The following is a 24,137-nucleotide window of genomic DNA, read 5'->3' as shown; positions in this document are numbered from 1 at the left end:
CTCGGTGATAAAAAGAAGCTCAAACTGGCCATCCACCAGCGTATCAAAGATGTCGGCTGCATGTTTCACCATAGATCTTGCGTTAATTAGGCCGGCCCTAATTGTTGTGTGGGCTCTATCAGTATCTGAACGCGGGGATAGGGAGGGCTGGAGAGAAAAACCACAGCTAGAACATCTAGCCGTAGCATACTCCCGTCCAAACCGCTGGCAGCTCCCAATATTAACATGGAGGCCCAACAGCATCAGCTCACCTCGAGAGTAAGTAATCCTGTGGGGCCTGGCGCGTCTGTGGTGAGGGGGAGCAGAATGGCTGGCCCTAGGCCCGTCCGAGGCACGGACGGGCACAGACGGGCCCTCCTTTGGCGCTCCTTCGGCACGCAGACGGCGCGCCCGCTGCGCGCGACCGCTGCGCGCTCTATGGGGTCTCATTATTTATCGCCCAAGCCCCTCCCCGAGCTGGACCGCTAACTCCCGACCAGCCAGGGACCGGGACTCACTAAAGATGGCGCCGCCCGACCTGGCCCTCCACAACAATCGGCACAGGCAAGCCACGGTGGAACAGAGCACAGGGGAACCGGGAAACAGCACAAAGGATTTAAAAACGGTACAATTGATTAAAATACATACATCACAATTAGTATTCAATTGAATGTAAAAATCAGGGTTATTTTAAAAAGTGCGTTAATAAGACAGTGCTGCAGAGAGCGAGTGGGCAGAAGAGGAACTCTCGCAGTCGCCCCGTCTTTCCCCAGCGATATCTCAGAATGCTGCCACCACCTAGATCAGTCGTGAGAATCCAAAGAATCAGGGTCTATTTATCGCCCAAGCCCCTCCCCGAGCTGGACCGCTAACTCCCGACCAGCCGGGGACCGGGACTCACTAAAGATGGCGCCGCCCGACCTGGCCCTCCACAACAATCGGCACAGGCAAGCCGCGGTGGAACAGAGCACAGGGGAACCGGGAAACAGCACAAAGGATTTAAAAACGGTACAATTGATTAAAATACATACATCACAATTAGTATTCAATTGACTGTAAAAATCAGGGTTATTTTAAAAAGTGCGTTAATAAGACAGTGCTGCAGAGAGCGAGTGGGCAGAAGAGGAACTCTCGCAGTCTCCCCGTCTTTCCCCAGCGATATCTCAGAATGCTGCCACCACCTAGATCAGTCGCGAGGATCCAAAGAATCAGGGTCTATTTATCGCCCAAGCCCCTCCCCGAGCTGGACCGCTAACTCCCGACCAGCCGGGGACCGGGACTCACTAAAGATGGCGCCGCCCGACCTGGCCCTCCACAACAATCGGCACAGGCAAGCCGCGGTGGAACAGAGCACAGGGGAACCGGGAAACAGCACAAAGGATTTAAAAACGGTACAATTGATTAAAATACATACATCACAATTAGTATTCAATTGACTGTAAAAATCAGGGTTATTTTAAAAAGTGCGTTAATAAGACAGTGCTGCAGAGAGCGAGTGGGCCGAAGAGGAACTCTCGCAGTCTGCCCGTCTTTCCCCAGCGATATCTCAGAGTGCTGCCACCACCTAGATCAGTCGCGAGGATCCAAAGAATCAGGGTCTATTTATCGCCCAAGCCCCTCCCCGAGCTGGACCGCTAACTCCCGACCAGCCGGGGACCGGGACTCACTAAAGATGGCGCCGCCCGACCTGGCCCTCCACAACAATCGGCACAGGCAAGCCGCGGTGGAACAGAGCACAGGGGAACCGGGAAACAGCACAAAGGATTTAAAAACGGTACAATTGATTAAAATACATACATCACAATTAGTATTCAATTGAATGTAAAAATCAGGGTTATTTTAAAAAGTGCGTTAATAAGACAGTGCTGCAGAGAGCGAGTGGGCAGAAGAGGAACTCTCGCAGTCTGCCCGTCTTTCCCCAGCGATATCTCAGAGTGCTGCCACCACCTAGATCAGTCGCGAGGATCCAAAGAATCAGGGTCTATTTATCGCCCAAGCCCCTCCCCGAGCTGGACCGCTAACTCCCGACCAGCCGGGGACCGGGACTCACTAAAGATGGCGCCACCAAACCTGGCCCTCCACAACAATCGGCACAGGCAAGCCGCGGTGGAACAGAGCACAGGGGAACCGGGAAACAGCACAAAGGATTTAAAAACGGTACAATTGATTAAAATACATACATCACAATTAGTATTCAATTGAATGTAAAAATCAGGGTTATTTTAAAAAGTGCGTTAATAAGACAGTGCTGCAGAGAGCGAGTGGGCAGAAGAGGAACTCTCGCAGTCTGCCCGTCTTTCCCCAGCGATATCTCAGAGTGCTGCCACCACCTTGATATGTCTGTTCTAAACCCAATTTAAAGTTGCTGTTATCATACCTTAGAGAATTTTACATGTTTTCCTTTTTTCTTTCTTTTGTCTTTTAAGTGTTGGATGATTTGAGATACAGATGCTAGTTGGTCACACAGGCAGGACTATGTTGGATTGTTATATGTAAATGCACCTTGACGTTTTCTTTGTCTCTTTTAAGTACAGCATTGGTGACATATATTTTGTACACTTTTAGGTCCCCTGGGAACTGTATGTCTGTATCTGGAGAGGTCCTGAGGAAGGTGGCTCTGTCCAACCGAAACGCGCGTCGACCGACCTAGTGCGGAATCTCATTTAGTGCTCCGAGATTCACTTGTTGACAGAGATTTTTCTTTGTCAAGTAGATCCCATCCTTGTTCAGATTTTGGTTGAGTGTTTAAATGCATGAGTACGATTGGTGTAAGAGTGGTGTGTATCCAGGGGGTGTATATACATTTGTGATTAATTGTGGTTCCTTTTTGATGAATTGTGACTTTTTTGATAATTGTTTTCTTTTTTATATTGTATATATCATATGTTGATTTTTTCTATTTATATAAATCACTGAATAATGTGTCCATGTAATGAAAAGTAATACCATTTTATTGATACCAAACATGAGATGTAATGAATTGTTTTGGAGAAAAAGAATGAGATATATATATAAAATGGTTTGAAAAAGGAATAAAGAAAAAATAATTTGTGCAAATAATAAATAATGAAATGAACCTTTTGTGACTGTCACTAATGTACTTTTGAGAGGTATTGTTAAAAAAAAGGAAAATTAAGTATATCATGGGTGAATAAGTATGGACTAGGAGGGAAATGTATCTGTTTTGTGTTCTTTTCATTCCCCTCTTTCCCTGACCAACTGCAAACTCGAGGGGGTCCCATTAAATCTGCTATTTGGCAAACACACCCTGTGGCACATTTTAAGTTGGGAAATTGATTCCTCTTCAATCCTGAGGTCCCCTGGGGGCCAACTAGCCCTCCAGGTACCTCCAGTAAGCACCACGGAGCTGCGTTGCAGAGTGTTGTAAAAAGGGGCGTGGCCTCTGAACACCTCTCTGCAACGCTGCTCCCTGGCGCATACTGGAGGTACCTGGTGGGCTAATTGGCCCCCAGGGGACCTCAGGATTGAAGAGGAATTAATTCCCAACTTAAAACGTGTCACAGGGCGTGTTTGCACACATGTCACCGCAGGCCCCGCCCCCTCTCTTCACCATTGTGCAAATATTCATCTAAAATCAGCCAAACTACGAATTCCCATTTACTCACCTGTTATCACGAGAGACCTCAGTGCTGCATCTTTGAGCCCAGTACTGATCCTGAAAAGTAATTCTAAAAGTACTTACCAGTAACTTGAATTTCCTTCCATAGGATATCATTGCCTGCTTTTTGCTGAAAAAGTTTCTAAGTGTAAATTTTTGAAACTTGAAAATATTCTTCTAAAATCATCCAAACTACGAATTCCGATTTACTCACCTGTTTTCAGGAGTGACCTCAGTGCTGCAACTTTGAGCCCAGTACTGATCCTGAAAAGTAATTCTAGCCGTACTTACCAGTAACTTGTATTTCCTACCATAGGAATCTATTGTGTGGTTTTCACCTGAAAAGTTTCTAAGTGTCGATTTTTGAAACATACAAATATCCCTCTAAAATCAGCCGAAATACGAATTTTGATTTACTCACCTGTTATCAGGAGAGAACCCAGTGCTGCATCTTTGAGCCCAGCACTGACCCTGAAAAGTAATTCTAAGCGTACTTACCAGTAACTTGTATTTCCTTCCTTAGGAATCCATTGTGTGGTTTTCAGCTGAAAAGTTTCAAAGTGTCTATTTTCAGAAACTAAAAATATTCCTAAAAAATCATCTGTATGACTTAAACACATTCTTTCAACTGTTTACAGGAGATGCACCAGTGCTAGATCCAGGATCCACCATTGAGTAAGGAAAAGTAACAATAACACTACTTACCTGCTCCATGAATTTTCTGCCATAGGATAACATTGGTGATTCTATATGAAAACATTTCTAAGTGTCAACTTTTAAAATACAATAATATTCCTTAAAAATCACTATTGTAACCAAAACGCTTTTACTCAACTGTTTACAGGAAATGTCCAAGGACTGAATCTAAGACCCAGTGCTGTGATTAGAAAAGTAATCCATAAAGTAACTAATTGCATTTGAATAGAAATTCACATTGAGCTCAATGTTGCATTGTATTTGAAATTGTGTTGCCCATTGCAACAACTGTAACTACTGTACTTAAAAGTCTATTGCCTATTTGCAAAGTATTTAAACTAAAGTAACTCATTCTGAGAAAGTATATTTTGTATTGTAATGTATAATGTAATTAAAAAAATAAAATATCTAAAAATAAATAGTTTAAAAAATGTAGTAAATCAGTATAACAATTAATACATTTAAAAATTGTCATTGAAAAAACATTTGAAATTCACTGAAAGAACCGTAGGTTTCAGGCCTGATATACTTAGGAATTAGCATTTAAAAAACATTTGAAATTCACAGAAAAAAAACATAGGTTTCAGGCTTGATATAGTTAGGAATTAGTATTTAAAAAACCTTTGAAATTCAATGAAAAAAAGATAGGTTTCAGACATGTTATAGTTAGGGATTAGCATTTAAAAAACCTTAGAAATTCACTGAAAATACCATAGGTTTTAGGGGTGTTATAGTTAGCTGGACATTTCACTTGTACAAAACCATTGAAATTCCTCTGTTACAGTTAGTTGTACTAACTATAACTTGCGCGCCCGCAATCCACTGCTGATGATGTCACGTATTACATCATTCATGACATGGTCAGTGACATCACTGATGACATCACTGATGACATCTCAAATGACATCACTGATGACATCACTAATAACATTATCCAGTAAATGTGGTTTGCTTCTATATTTAAAAAATATTATACATAGGAAGATAGATATAGATATATATATAGATAGACAGACAGATAGATGGATAGATAGATAGATAGATAGATAGATAGATAGATAGATAGATAGATAGATAGATAGATAGATAGATAGATAGATAGATAGATAGATAATTACTAATTCCTCTTTTCCCCTCCACTTTAGTTCCAGCTCAAAAAGTATATTCTGATGGATACTTCAAACCTCAGATTCTTTGTATGAAATTGTGCTATTAGTTGAGGATGATAGAAGCCTCACTCAAGTAACATCATAATTCCTTGTCAAGGTGAACCACGAAAGTCACTTAATTAGCCTGTGCTTGATCCTCCTGCACAAAAGTAGTCAGGCTTCACTTCTAGCCAACATGGTATAGTGAAATCACAATACAAGAAAAATCCCAAACCAATTTAGAAATAGAGTACATTGTAATAAATGAAATGATACCAGAACAAATTAAATCCAATCAGTGGAACCAGAGTGATGATTTTGTTTTTCTAGTAAAAGCTTGAAGATGAAAGTGCCAACCATGGGTATCCAGTCACCTGAGCCCGGGACAAAATGAAAAGGTAAGGCCGACCACAATGGAGCATGGGTCAGATAATAGGGGTGAATTGGGCCTGGTCTCGGCGTACCTTTGTGCTTAGAGAATATTTTCTGAAAAGGTCTTGGAGAAGAGTCTTCAGCAGGGCAAGCCAGCTGGTGGTGTCTGGGTAGAAGGCGTCACCATTGGGGAGCCGCTTGACGAGGTCAAAGTGAAGATTTTTACCTTTGGATTTAGACAATTTTTTGGAATCGGACTCTTCCTGCAGGACACAGCTGCAGGATTGTAGATGAAGAGGGCTCCACGAACCCAGATACCTTCACCAAGAGGTCCAGCTGGAAAGGATTTGCTGCCGCAGATAAGAAAGTAGCAGGAACTCAGTCAGGCCGACCAGCGGATTGGCTGGTAGGCAGGTCCCAGTCTACTGTGTGTCAGAAGTGTTTCTTGAAAAAGCCTAAGTCCCAACTTTTAGGGTTAGGCAGGAGCAGTAACACCAACACCAAGAGTCTAACATCTGTGGGTCCCCACTTGGGGGCCTAGAACCCACTCCAGCAGAGGCCCACAGCAGGGTTCAAGGCTTCCGGCACTTGTTATGTCCATATAGCTCACATAGGCGGTCATCCAACAAGCCATTGGATCACTCTGGTGGTCAAGGAGATGGTCCAGTTTTCCTTCAAGTAGCAAGGCAGTCCTTCAAGTAGCATGGCAGTCATTCAAGTAGCATGGCAGTCATTGTGGCAGCAGAGCAAACATCCAGTAGAATTGCTGAGTGCTTCTTGTTACTTGTGAGGGTATCCAGGCACTGGGCAGACCTTTGAAATTCTTCCACAGGTCCAGGAGTGTACTGAAGAGTTGGTGTGAGGATTGAATATTTGCGCCTGGTGCCAGACTTTGTGTGTAGGGGACACCCTGTCTTACCCCCATAGCTGGTTCTAGAAAGTTCTGCCCTTTCCCTGTCAAGGCTCCAAACTGCCTGGGGTGACTTATAGACTGGAAGCAAGCCCTATGAGGTGTAAGTAGGGCAGTGCAGAGCTGTGCCCTCAACCAACCTTTGTGTCACTGTCTGGGAGGTACACATCAACCCCAATATCAGAGCCATTCATAATCATGTGACCCAGAGCATTGGGAAAATGCACAAATGGTTGTGACAAGAAAATGCCAACTTTCTAAAAGTCAAATTCAACACTGACCAAAAAGTGCAAGTACTGACAGTAAGCTTGAATAGGATTTTTTTTATTTTTGTGGTCACAGCTGTGAATCAACATGATCACTTTTTATTTTTTTACAGTGATTGAAACATATTTCTGTTATTTGAAATACTGTCAAACACCTTCAGGCACCACAAAGTGATAACATACTCATAGGAAAGCGTATCCTGTTTGGACTCAAAGGAATTAAAGGTAAAAATCCTCTTCAATGGTAAAGTCAGATTTGAAGTGACAATTCTTCCCAGTCCCAGTGTTAGCCAATAGGAGGGATAAAGCTTACAGTGTTTATTTTTCACCTACTGGGTCATGTAAAACTTAAACTTATATGTCCTACATTTAAAATACCATGCATCCTGCCCCATGAGCTTATAGGGCTAACCATAAGGGGTGACGAATAAGTATTTATAAGAAAGGTTTAGGTGTGGCAAAATATTTTAAAATAGCAGGTTGAAACAGCACTACAGGCTACAGTTGCCCTCCTACGAGGTTTAAAGTGTTACTTGAGTGAGTGGCACATTAAGTGCTGCAGGCCGACTAGTAGCATTTAATTTACAGCCCCAGGGCACAGGTAGTACCGAATACTAGGGACTTATGAGCAAATTAAATATGCCGATCAGGTATAGGCCAATTTTACCATGTTTTAAGGAGAGAGCACAAGCACTTTAACATTGGGTAGCAGTGGTAAGGTGCACAGAGCCCTATTATGAAAAACAACACATTCATAAAATAGGAGGGGGAAGGCAAAACGTTTAGGGAAATGCAACACCAAGGATGTCAGGTCTAACATTCCTCATCTTTGAATATTCCCTATGGTGCAGACTTGATCAAGAAACATCTCTCCAGCAGTGCTCCTGTGCTGGCTCCATACTGCACCGGAAGTGATAGAGACCGCATATAAGTGCAACCCATGCACAAGGATATCAGTTATTTTCTGTGCCTTCCTACACTGATCCAGAGCTCCGCTTCTAAATTAATCAGTCTTCCGATGACTTCCAAACTAAATCCAGTGTGTTTGGGAATTAAGTCCCCTCTTAAAACAAACCGATTTCAAAACATGCTGTGGCTGTAGAAAGCAGATATCAGTTACAGACCGTCACAAGATGTATGTCTAGTGTCTGGGCTTAGGACATGATTTGAGGTCCTGCGATAAGTGTGCCATCATGGTCCCAAAGGTGCTCAGGGACTGAGAAGCAACGCTATATGTTGCTGGCCATAAGAAGAAGCTGCGGCTCTCACATATGTCCTGCTCCAAGTTATGGGCAACATCAGTGATGTTATTTGAAATGTCATGAATGCTGCCACTGACTAGGTCATGAGTGATGTAATATGTGAGGCCATAAGCAATGCATTGTGGGGTGTAAGTTATAGTTAGCTCAGGTAACTATCACTGTTGAATTGCTGTGGTTTTGTACGAGTGAAATCTGAGCCTAATTATAAAGTTCCTGTAACCTTTGTTTCTTTCAGTGAATTTCTAAGACTTTTTAATTCAGTTCCCTGATTCTAACGTCCCTTTAACCTTTGGTTCCTTAAGTGAATTTCTAAGATTTTTTTAAATTCTATTTTCTAACTATAATGTTCCTGTAACTGTTGTTTTTTAGGTCTCGCCTACGCAGCGTGCATGCGCTGCATAGGTGACCTTTGTTCTGCTCTTTTTGGAAGCACATTCTCGTGCTTGAGGCGGCATCCACCTTGCGGAAGCGCGCAGGGGCGCGCCACAAGCACGAGTGTGTGCTTCCAAAAAGAGCAGACTGTGCACGCACGCAGGCACGCACCACTCCCCGGCTTGTTCCTTTCTTGCAGGCCAGCAACACCAGCGCGCACATGTGCGCACCACTCCCTGCCGGGCTTGTTAAATCTTGGCGTCCACTGAGCAAACTGTCTCCCGACTATGGAATCTTTGGTAATCCCTGGTTACTAACCATAAGGTGAGCCTTTGCTCTTTTTCTAACGTGTTCCTTTTCCGTCCAGTGATCCTGCTCTCTCGGGGACCCGTAGCCTAAATGCTCTGGTGAACTGCCCATCACAAATCTTCTTTCTCCTGCCCTCTCTTGCCACTCTGCATTTCTTGTGAAGGCCTCCTTCCGCAGTTCTGTCTCACATGTTCGGGTATGCTTAAGAAGCCCTGGCCTCGCTTAATCCTGTCCCCTCTCTACTGCGCATGAGCTAGTCATCATCAGCCATGGTACGTCAACCATGATGCTGGTGACGGTGACTCACCATTCCTCCCTCACCCACAACTGTTCTCCCCCACCCCCTTCCAGCTCTCAGCACTGCCTTTCTCTCTCACCGCTGCCCATTCCCTTGAGGCCTGGCCTCCCAGGTTCTTCCTCCCACTTGCAAACCCTTACTCCCATCCATGTGCAAATGTGAAAGGACAAATATAAACATATATAATGTTGGTAATTTATAAGGATAATGACTCCTTTAGTAAACAGTTGCGGTCTGTCGTTTTCTGGCTTCTTTCGCATCACTACTGTTGCCTGCAGCCGCAGCCATTAAATTTGGTGTTGTAACCTGTACGAGATTCACTTACTCCTGTTCATCCAGCCATCCAGTCATGCACTCACGCACCCATCGAACTGTTGATTCATTCTCGCATTCACTCATCCACACAACTACACACACGATTAGCAATCAATAAAAAAAATCACTTTAACTTTAGAAAACTCAAACCTACAATGGGTTTATTGATTTTTATATCACACATACATATCCACAGAGGCACACACATTTTGCACCACTGACTTTCAATACACGAGTTAGAGGCTGAGATCAGCTGCAAATAAAGTTGTTGTGCTCTAGAACCCATCCTCCCTGGGTGATACGTTTATCAGCCTAACATATTGAAATTTTTGTCTTTTTTACCATCTGATGATTAAACACTTTAATTCCCCGTTTCCAACTAGTGCCTATAAAATGATTTTATGCCACTAGCATGATGGTCCCAAGCTCCTCATAAATTACAATAAAATTTGCTTTTAGTCCACATTGAACACAATTCTTTTAATGGTTTCCCAAACTATTTTCATCAATTTGTAATGCAAGTTCGTTAAATATTACATTTCTTTAGTAAACTACAGTTAAGTACACCAATATATTTTCTGAAAGTGTATTTAATTTTAAGAGTGTTGGTGCTGCAAAATGCGTTAATCGAAATGGTGAGGTTAACAGGTTCCTGAAAATGTGGTTAGTTTAGACACCATAGGGGATTGAGTGTCACCACGGACACATTATTGGGCATTATTGGCCTTTGAGTAAGCCAATGATGCTAGTTACACACATTATTGTTGCTATGGCCAAATGTGTGCCTCTCAGCCCCAAGGATTCCAGTAAGGGCAACTGTGAACTCTGAAGGAATTTTGGGTCCGTTTGCAGAACATAGTTAGGGCCCTCTGCTCAGAACAACTTTTAATTTATTAGCAATTTTCATCTAATTTAAACTATCGTGAAGCCAAAAATACTGACTTATAGATGACATTTTCAACAAGCATTGGCATAGCCAATAGGTCTCACCTTTGGGACCTAATAAGTATTTAATTATGCAGCACAAGATCCTTGGTGCAACATCAACTGTTGCATGGCTAAACACTTATAATGTCCCAAAGGCGAGACCTATTGGCTATGCCAATGCTTGTTTTAAGTGAATTTCTATGTTTTTTTAACTAGTAGTCACATTTGCTGAGTGAGAGAAAGGGGATAGGACCAGCTCCCAGCAACCCCACTGTGTGGGACATATTGGAGATAACAGGAGGGTGTCTTAGCCCATAAGGACCCTAGACATATGAGGGGATTTCAACCCCCAGCCAATAGAGTGCCAGGAAGCGCGTTTGCATATTGGTGGACAAAGGGGGCGGTGCCTCCAACAACCTGTCAGCAATCCCGCCGTATGGGACTTACTTGAGGTAACAGAAGGGGTTGTTGGCCCCCAAGGACCCTCATGCCCCCCAAGGACCCTCACCGGCCACAAGGACTGCATCCCCCAACCAGTAGTGTGCAAGGAGATGGGTTTGCAGAGTTGTGGAGAAAGGGTACTGGGCCTCCGACGACCTCTCAGCAATCCCACTGTGTAGGACTTACTGGAGGTAACAGGAGGGGTTGGTGGCCTCCCCTGACCCTCCGCATCCAAGGGGAATTCATCCCCCAACCAGTAGTGCACAAGGAGACAGGTTTGCAGAAGGGTAGAGAAAGGGGACGGGCCTCCTTCGACTTTCCCAGGCCGGCCGTGTTTTTCTAATTTTTTTCTTTTATTAGGGGAGGGGTGCTGTGCTGCCCCCCTTCCCCAGACCTATTTCAGTGCTGGGAACCCCATCTCCCGGGCCCGGCCTACTTGTAATAGGGAAGAGGGGCTGCCTAGACCCCTACCTGGGCCGATATCAGCTTCAGGGATTTCATCACCCGGAACCAGGCTATTACAAATGAGAGAGGGGGCTGTGCGACCCCCCCACCCTGGGCTGAATTCATCTGCAGAGTCCCCATCCCCAGGGGCCAGGCCCAGGGCACCCACTCTTCACAGGGCCTGTGGAGGCAGCCTATAGGCTGCGGCAGTCGCTGCCGGCTCCTCGCCTCCTGCTGGAGCCGGCATTGCTTTTAGACATTGAAAGCTGCTAAACATGCAGCTCCCTGTGTCTAAAAGCAATTCTGCTCCGCTTCCAGCAAGCGAGCGCATTTCTGAGCTCTCGCTTGCTGGAAGCAGAGCATTTTCTATGGCTTGGCAGGAGCGGTGAAGCTCCTGCCAAGCTACAGCAAACAGCTATGTTCCGGGTTTGGCCCTCCTGGACATAGCAGGAGCCGGATCTGGGAGTGGCAGTCCTCAAGGCCATGTATAGCCATGGGGCCTCCCTCCTTTTTTGGATTTGGCCCCAGGAGGTGGTAGTCCTCTGGGAGGTGTGGGGGTCCGTGCGCCCCCATTCCATTGTACAAAGGAGGTGGCGGCCCCCGGGGCTGCAGGAGGGGTCTGTGCAGCCCCCTGAACTAAATTTAAAAAAAGACCTGGGGTTCCATGTCGCCCCCTGTATTCAAATGCTGTACAACCCCTGGGAGGTGGTGGTCACCGGGGTGCGGGATTCCCTTGCAGGCCCCCCACATTAATTTTCCATTCTTTGCCAGAGGAGGTGGTGGTCCCTGGGGTGTGGGCGAGCCCAGTGGGCCCACCCACATACATATCTCCTTGCGCACATTGCCTTTTAAATTCACAAAGACAGGATGCGCTTTAAGCAAGCTTCTGTTTCGCTATAGAGCCCATTCCTTCCTACGAGGCCTCTCTCTAGCTTTCAATCCAGCGCTCTCCATCCCCATTGTTTAATCACTCCTTCTTCTGGAATCCTCGCAGACGAACCCTAACTTCAGGACTGTACCTTGCCTTTCTCCCCTCACAGCCCAGGGCTCCTTCTGCTCCACATGACACTTTTTTTTTTTTAAAGCGCTTAAGAGAGAAAGCGGGGTGGGATGACACCAGCATCCTAAAAACAGACCCTAAAATTATAGCTTTCTGTTTTGTGGCCAAGGCCTCCTGGTTTGCGTGAAAAAGACTTGTTGGTTTTAACGAGTGGCTGTGCTTGCAGGGATGCAGCAGCATTCATTGGTAGGCCGGGAAACCTCCCCTGTGTGCATACATCTTGTAGGGTGTAGTGGGGCTGTTCTCTTCTCTGTGGAACAGACACAAATGAACTCTCCAAACCAGAATGTGTGTTTGAGACACCTTATCTTCTTTTATGGCGCCTTGTCATCGTCACATGATACTTTGCAATTAATTTCACAGAGGGTTCATCACCCATCATAGTGCAGTGAATGGATACCTTCGTCGAAGCATGAGGTGCAGCTGAACAGTGTGAGCAGGGGTAGGGGCGTGCCTACCTAGAGCTGACCCTACAATGTGTTTATATATATATACTAGCAGCCCGTCCTGACGTTGTCCGGGTATGAAATAGAATGTGTGTAATGTGTGTATTTGGCAAGAGCAATTTATTTTAAAATCTCGCGGTAGACAACATTTTTTGTTTCATTAGAATAGGGACGGAGAAGGCCCGGATGCAGCCCTGGTTGATGTCAGCAGGTGTGTGTAATTGGTGTAGTGATCTGTCGCCTGAGCCCGGCTAGTGCCCTGGTTGATGGTAGCAGGCGCGTGTAATTTCGTTGAATGAGAGAGTTCAGTAACAGCACGCAGGAGAGACTGCAGTAGCGTTACTTACCAGGCCTCCAGGTGAACACGTTTGTCACGCCCCCAGCACACGGCCACAGCAGACGATCTTCTGATTAATGTACGACCCACATGGCATGAAGGGCGGAACGTAGCACGCCCCCAGCGTGCCCCTAGATGTGGCACAATTGCGTTCACATGGCATGAAGGCCGGACACACGCCCCCAGCGTTTCTCACGCCCCCAGCGTGCCCCTTGATGCTGCGCTGCAACGTAATTGGCGCCTGTATGTACAACTCACATGGCATGAAGGGCGGACACACGCCCCCAGCGTTTGTCACGCCCCCAGCACATGCCCACAGCCAACGATGTGATGGCCGTACCACACACCCCCAGCGTTAGTCACGCCCCCAGCCCACGCCCACAGCACAACGCAGACACGCCCACAAGGGACTACTTTGCTGGCACGGTTCTTTTACCTTTTAAATGTATAGAGGAGTTGGCCTAACGGCTAAGGCGCTCGACCTCGGACCTTGGGATCTGGGTTTGAGTCTTGGTAACGACGCCAAACATCCTGTGATTCTGGGCAAATCACTTAATCTCCCCGTGCCTAACAAAAATTAATGTGTGTCCTCATGTAACGTACCTGGTGCTATGTAAAGCGCTCTGATACCTGATTCAGTTCGGGTCAAGTTTGCACTATATAAAACTCTGCAAAAAAAAAATATATATAAGGTGGCCGTCTGCATAGCCTATGTCCTTCTGCTGCAACTGCCCTTTCCAACGCTGTATTGGGTGTTGTGATTGGTGCTGTGGTTACTGAGATTACCCGCCTCAAAGGTTTGGGCTCTCTCTTTATAATATTAGTATGGATCACTCGCTTTTCTGGTATTCATTATTGCTACATAAAAAACACACAGATAGCGACCAAAACATATAGAAGCTGTGATCGCAGGGGGACAGCTAACGTCATGGACGCCATATAGACCCCCTGTTAAAAATTACAGAATATCATTAAAAGGAGGGAAGGTTCCAATATTTATACCCCTTGTAACTCAAGCATATTCTCTTAGTTTAACCATCAAAGATTTGCCTCTTTATTGCGCTGTTTCTCATTTGTTTCAACAAAGTAACACTCTTTGTACCACGTAATCCTTGCACCAAGTCATGTGATACTATTCACTCGATTGTAACCCAAATTATAATTTGCATTGACAAAAGTTTTAGTACTCTAGAAAAATTTTGCCAAGATAATGTCATCCAAAATGCACCTCAAAATTCTATGAATCCAATGTAGAAATTGTATGGGCAGAAAACCCTGCATTTCCATAAAATGTAATGAAGTTCAAAGGAGAGCTTGCACAAGTAGACTGTCATGGATCAGCGTTCACGCTGAGTGGAAACTGCTGAAAATGGACAGAAATACAGGTTTGGTGCAAGCACCCTTACCGTCACACGGAACAGCCAGAATAAAAGACGAACAGGACAGGATCCAAACCGGAATAATCTGCCTCGGTTCCTTACCGGTTGTCAATTAGACCAGCTCAAGCTCACGCCTCGCGAGGCAGCAGAGGCAAGGGGCCTGCGCGATTCCCTTGTGGGAGCGAGGAGCCAGGCACAATGATTGCGACCATATGGCGCCGCTCTCACCCACAAGGAAATCGCCAGACGTGCACGCGTTGGCATTGGAAGCAATGCAACGCATGCATGTTTTTGCCCCCAAAGCTGTGCCCATGGCTATAGGTCTCTTTCCTATGCAGCGCATGTGAGACCTAAAAAGCATTATCTCCAGGATGTGGCCCCCCCGGGGGTTCCATGAAAATAATTTTGCAGCATATACGCAGATCCACCTGTGATCTTGTGGCAACATTAACCCACTGTGGGACCAGTCCTAGGAGGTCAGGATATTCCTATCCTGCCCCCCTTTCTATATTTGTTTATGTTTTTTGTGGGACTCTTCTCATGTCGAGTCCCAAGATGGCTACCAACACTTCCTGGTTCCAGTGGAGGCTGCTAACGAATGAGGATAGTGGGCCAGGGGAGGAATGTAATTTTAAAAAATGATCTAATTTTAATGGCTGCCCACTGGCTTCCTCATTCTCTTCATCTTCCTGTCTCGGCCAGCAGCAGCAAGAAGCACCCGAGCAGACAGGCTCCCCTGAGCCTATCACAACACTGCAATGCAGTGTTGTGGTTGGTCTGAGCATTGTGGATCGGCGCTCAGACAGGAACAGGGAGCCTTTGCATGTTTCTGACCAGGCTGTATCATGCAGGCTGGTAGGAACATGCAAAGTGTGCATGATCTGTTTGGTCGGCCCATGAGGGCCCTTCCCCTGCTCTGACCAGCCCCACCACTGACTGCAATAAGTGAAAAAATGACAATAACAAAAAGTCATTATCATTTTCATTTTCCTTTTGAGCAGTGAGGCAACGCTGCTCTGCCTTAGCGGAGGAGCTATCACTGCCTGGCTCAAGTGATGGCAGCCAATCAGATTTCAACATTGGGACTGCTGGATCTGTGGAGGTTATGCATCCCTATATATAAAAATGTGGATTTCCCTTAATATTTCCACAACTACAAAACAGATTAACACCAAATCACAAAAAAGCACAATCTGTGGACCAAAAGCTAGCTTTCTGTCAGATTTGGTGAAATTCCATCCAGCAGTTCGGGCTGTAGGTTCGTTCAAAGGTCCAATGGGAATTAACATAGGGGAAAAAGCTGTTTGGGACTGCCCTTTCTTCACGGCCCCCGCTAGACAAACCACCCCGAAACATTCCAGACAGTAACTGAACTAAAAGGCAAATTGTTTGGGAAAATCTCATGGAGATTCATCAACCGGAGCGAAAGATATCAGCAACTGAAAATCATCTTTTTGATAGAAACTAGGTCCTAGGTCCTAACTATAACTACCTACTGGTGACCGCCAGTAGGTAATACGTTCATATAAAATGTGAAGAAATTTGTAACTTGTTTTTAATTTGATGATAGAGATGAAAAGCTGATATCTACACTACACTGTACCGACTGAGGGGGATATGAGAATCACAAGATGCAATATGATGGCGACTTCTGATTTTCTCTTTGACTTTTGACCTTGTTGTTGAAGCAATAAATTAAAGAATACCCAATTGCTAATTTATGCAGCATTACCTTATAGATGGTAACCCCACTTGTTTTTGCCTTTCAAAGTCCTTTGTAAATTCCGTAGAGATTCGAGCGTCTTCGCTTAGATTGCTTCTTAGCAGGTCGAAAAGTTCTGGTTTACGCCTGCATTCTATCAACAGATAGCGATGTGCTGTTCGGTTAAAAGATAAATATCCAAGAGCATTTGCACAGGCAACACGGACCTAGGAACACAAACACTGCACTGTTAGTGGTTCACTTAGGCATATTATAAAGAAAATGATCATTTTTAACCTCCATAAGTAACATTTTGTCTTTTGCAGTAACTTGACGCCTTGTCAAGGTTTTGCACCACTTATTTACAGTTTTTTTAAATTTTTAATATTTTTATTTGGTTTCGAAAGCCATGACAATAGCAGCACGGACAGGTCCCAGTACAAACAAGTAAACAAAGCAGAAGGGCATCCGTACTTTAGGTGTTTCCAAATAACCCAATAAGAACAATGGAAGAGAAAGAAGAGTAGCATCAACGATGTGACAGGCATGATCATTTAGGTTACATGAATTAGGTGTTTTGGAATAAGAACACATCATCAGCATCATTGTGCATAGCCAGTCCATAATAATTGATCCAGCTACTCTACGCTTTGTAAAAAAAAATCATAGCTGGTGTCCTGAGGCCCCACCAGTGTTTGGCCAGGTCCCTCTTTACTATCACTAAGCCCAAGTTGCAGAGTAATAATTTCATTTGTGGAAGGTGTAGGTCATTGGGTATGCCTAAAAGTATACATTTGGGGTCTTCAGGTAATGTCGTCCCTAATACTTTACTCAGTTCTATTAGCACTTTTTGCCAGAATGAGTGTATAGTGGGGCATGTCCAGAACATGTGAAAAAAGTCTCCCTGTTGTCCCCTATATCTAAGACATTCTGGGGAGGACGCTCTTCCTTTGTAGAATTGAGTTTTATCATAGTAGATTTGGTGAGTGATTTTGAGCTGGATGACTCTTAGCCTGGATTTAATCACTAACTCTCTTGATAATATAAGTGCAGCTATCCAGCCCAGATCATCCATTTCGCCCAGATTGTTCTCCTATTTACTTTTAAGTTTCTTTAGGGTGTAGGGCATATTATTATTATTAACAGCTTTATATACGGAGAAGACAGCTTTCTCCATTAGTTCCCCATCAAAAGTCTACCCTTTACGGGTGCATACTCCAGGAGATTCGTTTGAATGTTTTTTCTCTCTCCAGGCATGTGTAAGCTGTAAATATTTATAAAACTGCGTGTCATTTAGTTAAAATTCTTTTTGAAGGGACGAAAAGGATATCAGGGCACCTCCTACAATCAAGTCACCACCCTGGAGATACCAATACAGCCCCAGGCATCAAACCCCTTCAGGTTCCCAATTTACTTAAGGTACTTTTCCACCCACAGCAGAGTTTCCAGAATTCTTTTTTGTGTCTGTCCCAGACATTTATTCACCTTGCACCAAGCCTGTAGGGTCACTTTAGTAGCCTGCAATAGGAGTCTCATTCCTTTCCCTCCCTGGAGCCCATTGTTATGCCAACAACATTTACATACAGACGTGAGGTTTCCCACAAAGCATGATCTCTTGTCCCTTTATGCTGATGACATTCTGTTCTTCATCAGGGACCCTGCATCCAACCTAGTCCTGATAATATGTGACGTTATCCACTTTGGTGGTTATGCTTGCCTGTGGATTAACTGAGAGAAATCTGAGATATTTCCCCTTACGCATGCCACACAACCACTCTCTCTCGACTTTCCTCTGGTATGGAGAGGTGACTCAGTCTGCTATCTCGGCATCTATATCGCCAGCCCACTATGGCTCATGGGCGGTGTAGCTACGCTCTCCTTGACCTTGAACAGTAGTACCTTGCAGGCTCATCATCATTCAGTTTACTGATCGCCAGAGTTGGACGGCCCTGTATCTCCTAATTGAGAGGGATCAGCTAGAGATGGGCCTTCTTGCCATGGCATTAGCTACGTTGCTTCCACAACCCACTAGGGAAATCGAAACTGGAAGCTGCTCAAACTGAGCAATATGGTCGCTGGCTTTGAGCACTGGATAGCATCTGCTTTACTTCATTGCTGTACCTGTTTTTGATAACCCATGCTTACCTCGAACCTTAAATAGAGCGGTATGTGCTACTTTGCGTGGCCTTGGCATTGCCAGATTGGGACAGCTCTTTTGGGATGGCCGCTTTCCTTCGCTAGAGCAGTTTCGGGCTCTAGGCGATCTTACCGTGCATGACTTATTCACTTTCTTCAAACTGCGCTACACAGCCATGGCACATCAAACGAGAGTTCCCTCCCCTTACACAAATGTATCTTTTAACCACCACTAGAGGATATATTTTCCAGCTGTAAAGCATTACAGGGACGCTACTCCCTGGGGGGGTGAATGACCCCAGGGTGTGATGGGAGTCCATCCCCAGGGAGTAGGGGAGGCTTCTCTCATAGTATGTATGGGAGTGCTAGTCACAGACTCATTAATTTTAACTTCATTAGTCTGGTCTATTATACTCCACAGCGTCTGCACCAAATCAATCCCGCTCGGTTATGGATATGCCCCTACAGCTCTACAGATAGTGCAGACTTTCTGCACCTAACCTAGGCTTGCCCCCTATACAGTCCTACTAGTCTGAGGTAGTTGATATGGTTGGGAATGTTATTGTCTCCCAATTCCTGTATGCACCCTCCACGCTTCTAGGTTATGGTGCAGACGTTCCTCGCCCTAGAAGACTAGTAACGTTGCTGGTGGTGATTGCTTAATGTAATGTGGCACTGGCCTGGCTCAAGGGCTCCCTTTTCAAGCATCAAGACTGGTTGAAAGATGCCACTTACTTTAATGACCAGGCAGAAACATATGCATCACTGCAAACTCCTAGAGAGAGGCCTAAAGACATATGGGGCCTCTTTCAGGATTACATGTTACAGCAAATATCTTTAACTAGAGCAACCCCAACCCCTATGGGTATGTGGCTGCCCCCTTCTGAGTAGTGTTGGGCAAGCTGATCCTCTACCTTTGTGGATGTGTCTTGTGACTGTTCTGTATTGATGATTTTGGTGTAGAATGCTTTCTTTCCCCTCCCTTCTTCCTTTTTTTCTGTCACCACTCAGCTCGGTTGCTGGTCTAGGGATTGCACTGACCCACTGGGACTATGCTGTAAGCACTCTTACTGTGCCTATTGCGCCTATGCTACTTGATATCCTGCTTTCTGTATCATTTGTAAATTAACTATCACGTATATCACAAATTTCAATAAAAATATGTTCAAATTAAAATCTTTGTTTTTCAATATTACATGCTGATTTAAGAAACGGTCTATTTCGAAGTTCTGTTTTTTTTAATATGAGTTGAAGTAATTCTAAGAGAAAAAATACTCAAGGCATCATAAGTTAAAAGACCATTTACCAGAACCCTAAACTTTTACTTAGAATTTTAAAAAATATCCGATTTTTACCCTGGTCCTACCAATCATGTGTTTCCTACTCTAGTGGTATATATGCCTCATGGGTTCATTCACAGATATTTGAGCATGTAGGACTACTCCCATGTTTGAGGAAAACATCTGACTCATGAGATTCACAAACTCCCATGAAGTAGTTTTGGAAATCTAGAAATTGTAGATTTATAAAAGTACTCCTTCTCTATATTTAATCTGCTTAGTTGTTCATTAGGCTGACAATGCATTACATGTTTTTGTTTTTCTTCACATGTGAAATATTTTTTTCTGTAAAGAAACTCTTTGCACTGTTACTCAATTAAATTTAATCCTTTCCCATTCCAACCCTAGAACACAGGGTTTGTGCAATGAATGTTTAATGAATGATAAATAAAATAAACAGGTTAAAGCTGAGGTTAGGGTGATGTTAAAGTTTGGGATCAGAATTTAAATTTAAGTTAGGTTTATTGGAAGGGTTCCTTTTAGGGCAGGGTTAGGATTAGAGTTATGTTTAAATTTAAGGTTATTTTAAGGTTACAGGAGGATTACAATTAGGGGTAAGGCAATGGCTATAGTACTAAAAGGTTTAGGAATTCATTTAGATGTAACTTTTATGATAGGGTTATAGTTAGGGCTAGGCTTGTTGTCATGAACGTTCTGGTATTTTTCGTAATAGTCAATACAATGTAAAGTGTTGTTTACTTTGTATTGAGTTCACCATAAATGCTTGTTTATGAATACATTTTTTATTTACATTTTCTCCCTTATCATCTAGATCCCCTGCAAGGTAGTTTCCTGGTTCAACCATGTGGTATCAACAACACTAGACAAGAAGATAACACAAGAAAAGGAAACTACAATATGTTCAAGTTTACTTAAAACTTGTACAGAGGGATGACATTCATGTCAGTATTGCTTTACTTCAAAATGCCTTGATATGAAAGCCTCTGTACGAAGATGCAGTAATGCTGCAGGGGCATTTAAAATATTACGGGGTTTGGTTTTCGTGGGGTGCTGCATTCCCACATCATTATGAATTCTGTATATCAGATTGGGGGATAATATACTTGCTCAAAACTTTTCCAGCATTCTCAGCTGCATAATACAGATATTGTATTATTTCTGCACAGTTTTTGCCAGGTCTTTCTTGGGATAATATACTAGTGCAGAATGTTTCCTTCATTCTAAAATGCATAATCCAGACATTGCATTTTTTCAGCACAACTTTCCAGGTCTTTCTTGATGATGTCTGTGTGAGGAAAAAATGTCATGTCCGTGCAAAATGTATAAACAACAATAATCCCCGTTTCAGGTGCAAACACCTTTTTCATCTGTATTAGGATTACCACTGGAAATGTGAGTTTTAATGTGATGAATATTTAAGGCTATAAAATAAGGCCTATGAAAAACATGTAGAACAATTTAGGATTATTTTAAAAATAGGGTCTATAAATGTGGATAGAAGAGACCTTAAGGGAACCTTATGAAACAGATTTATGTTAGTTTTTCCAAAAAGTGATGCATGCTATCACAATATTTTGACCAAAACATATAAATTCCATCCAATACTGTGAGTTATGCACATTTGAAAATGTTATGTCAAAATGGTTTAATCCTGTTTACTTAATCAAACTTTATTTTAGTACCTCCTCATCTTCTGAGTACAAACGCCGTGTAAGGGACTCTATGGTCCCAAGTGTAGTAAATGCATCAGGTATTCCAGCTCTAGTATGAGACAGACTGGAAATCAGCTCTCCTACAAAAAACACAATTATTTGTAAAACTTCAGATTGTAGGTTCCTCCAAAATCAATGATGGTAATATTAATATTACCAATATGAAATAAACATATGTATGCATTGGGAAAAGCAAGATAAAAAATTTAAATCAACTTTTTTTTACAAGGTCCAACATAGCATATAGAACCCTCTATTTCAGTGTAAACCACAAAAATAAAATTAGATTGTATAGGGAATATTAGAAATAACATATAGTGCACTCTTTTGAAATATATATGTATATTTTTAACCTGTTTTTTAAGTTTTCACAGTATAGTACATTACATGCCTGCACATGTTAACTGAACAGTAGAAAAGAACACGCAGCATCTCATAATCAACAATGAGTGCATAAGTATCTTGCTCTTGGACCAATATTATAAGTCAAAGATCCCATCTCACTACTATCATAATATAACAGTGTCTCATAACCATACACTGTGCATTATGTCTGGGATTAAACGACCAAGAGAAAACAAAGAAACCATCAACAGTGGTGGCAGCAAACCCTGCAGGCCAGAAACGTCAACAGCACTAGCCGGGATGAAAGAGAAACAGTCTTCAAAAAAGGATCAACAGGTGTCCCTGTATGGGGGTAATCAGAGTGAGGGGGGGGGGGAAGTAGCAGGGCAGGAGGTGCAGAGGCATCCCTGTGTGCTGAAGGCCATCACTCGCCCAGTGCCACTTAGGTCCCGCAACCCCGGAGAGCCATCTCATTTCACGTTAGTACCCCCAGACATCCCCATGGGAGCACCCACCTGCATAATCCCTACAGGCAATCCCACCACTCCGCACACTCTTCAACCCCTGCAGGTTCCACTATGTATCATTCAATCATTCTGGGAATCAACCTCATGGGATTTCAGGTATGTAGTGGATTTCACAGTCCGAGGGGCAGTAAATAACACAGTCCATGGCTCTTCATCCATTATCAGTTTGCCCAGCATGTCCCTCCAAATCTCCAAGTCACACTCCGCATTCTCATCGGTGTGGACCTGGTGGAGCAGTTGCTCGTCAGCTACTCCCTATTCACTCAGGTCTGCCCTCCAGTTATGTGGTTGGAGGAGGCTAAACGCGTCCAGTGTATTGCAATGAGGCGTTTGGTAATATAAACCCCAACAGGACAAACTTATGGGTCATCCGCGACTCAGTTTGTGGGGTCGTAACTACACCTAAGAGGCAGTGTTTAATTGAGGGCTCAAAATGGATTCTCGTAATGTACCGCAACCTCCTTAGTATTTCAGTCCAATAATCTTGTAGTTTCACACAGGTATAAGTAATGTGAAGTAATGTTGCCTGTTTCTGGACATACCTAGAGCACGCCAACAGTGCGCTGCATTGAAGCGTGGCAGTCCCTGAGGTATCAGATAGATGCGATGGAGATAGTGAAACTGTGTGAGCTTAGAGCAGGTGTTGCTGACAAACTCAAAAACTGCGCAAATGCTCGTTGACACTCCTCCTCAGTGGGAGGCAGCTGCAGGTCCACCAGCCATCTGTCCCTGATATTCTTTAAGTTGACTGTGCAGTCAGCATTCAGAGCTTTATATATGCGAAATATTGAGCCCCTAGTGGTGCCTGAGTTAAGCAGCAAGCCACAATGTATGCGATTCTTCTGGCTTGTCCGTAAAAGTCACCCACAACTCGCAGGTGGTGCCGGAGACTTTCATATATTGAGGGAACTGACCAGATGGAAGTTGATAACATTCCCTCGTATCTTCAAAAGAGAGGAAAGCACCATTAATATATAGATCCCCAGCTGTCAAGCAACCCCCAGCGTACCACTGTGTGAGATCCATCTCATCTTGTATCTGACGAGAACCGCGTAAACACTGAAAGGGGAGCTGACGAGCATTCAGGGTCCTACAGAAAACCAAATAAACTGTCCGCTCCCAAACCCCTGCGACGTGTCAACCTATAAATGGGTATTTAGGAGGCACCTGCATACCCGGCATTAAATATCTCTTGAGGTCAACCCAGTTGCCCCATTTCGCCAACATAGCTTTTTCAGTATTGAAACCCTCAGTACACCACTGCATTGCATAATGAAATATAATAGAGGCGCAGGTCTGGAAGACCCAGGCCTCCATACTCAATGTCTAATTTCAGTACATCCAGCTTCACCCTACTGAGTCCACCAGCCCACACCAGAGAAACTAAGAGACTATCCAAAACAGTTAAGGTAGTATGTGAAATGCAGCAAAGGGGTTCTAAAGGATATAGATACAGCACTAGAGTGGAACCATTTTGCTGAGGGCCATTCTCCACATTTTAGAAGAGGGGAGGCAATTTCAGAATTGGACCGTGCAGTTAGACAGGTTAGGCAATCTAATCAGTCCCAGATATCACCCATCCAACATTGCACACATGTTATGGCGGTGGAAAGGTGTCCCTAATGCATGTTTAACAGATGAGGGGCAAGCACAGATATTTAAATTTTTCCAGGATTTTTCTCTTCAATGGGGGAAACAACTTGGTATTTCAGAGAGAAAAAGTGGTGTCATTTTGAATGCATTGCATAGCATGTATGAAAAATGTGGGCAATTATAAAAAGAATGTCATAAAATACAAAAGAACTGTTACAGTTTGAAATAAAATCATTGAAAA

General features: G+C 43.9%; 1 protein-coding gene across 4 annotated transcripts in view; it reads right to left on the bottom strand.

The window, feature by feature from the left end:
• Positions 1-24,137, bottom strand: part of ANKAR (ankyrin and armadillo repeat containing) — a 1,199,016-nt gene that overhangs the window by 88,927 nt on the left and 1,085,952 nt on the right. For all 4 annotated transcript variants that reach the window (XM_078680368.1, XM_078680367.1, XM_078680369.1 and 1 more), the window contains 2 exons: positions 21,402-21,511; positions 16,313-16,509 (listed from right to left, as the gene is read on the bottom strand). In XM_078680368.1, the coding sequence (XP_078536494.1) occupies positions 16,313-16,509; positions 21,402-21,511 (307 nt within the window). The remainder of the gene's footprint in view (positions 1-16,312; positions 16,510-21,401; positions 21,512-24,137) is intronic.

This window comes from Lissotriton helveticus, chromosome 3_1, assembly GCF_964261635.1.
Source record: "Lissotriton helveticus chromosome 3_1, aLisHel1.1, whole genome shotgun sequence".
In the NCBI taxonomy this organism is placed as follows: domain Eukaryota; kingdom Metazoa; phylum Chordata; class Amphibia; order Caudata; family Salamandridae; genus Lissotriton; species Lissotriton helveticus.
Note: the sequence above shows the minus strand (reverse complement) of the source record. Positions and strands in the feature narration are given on the sequence as shown.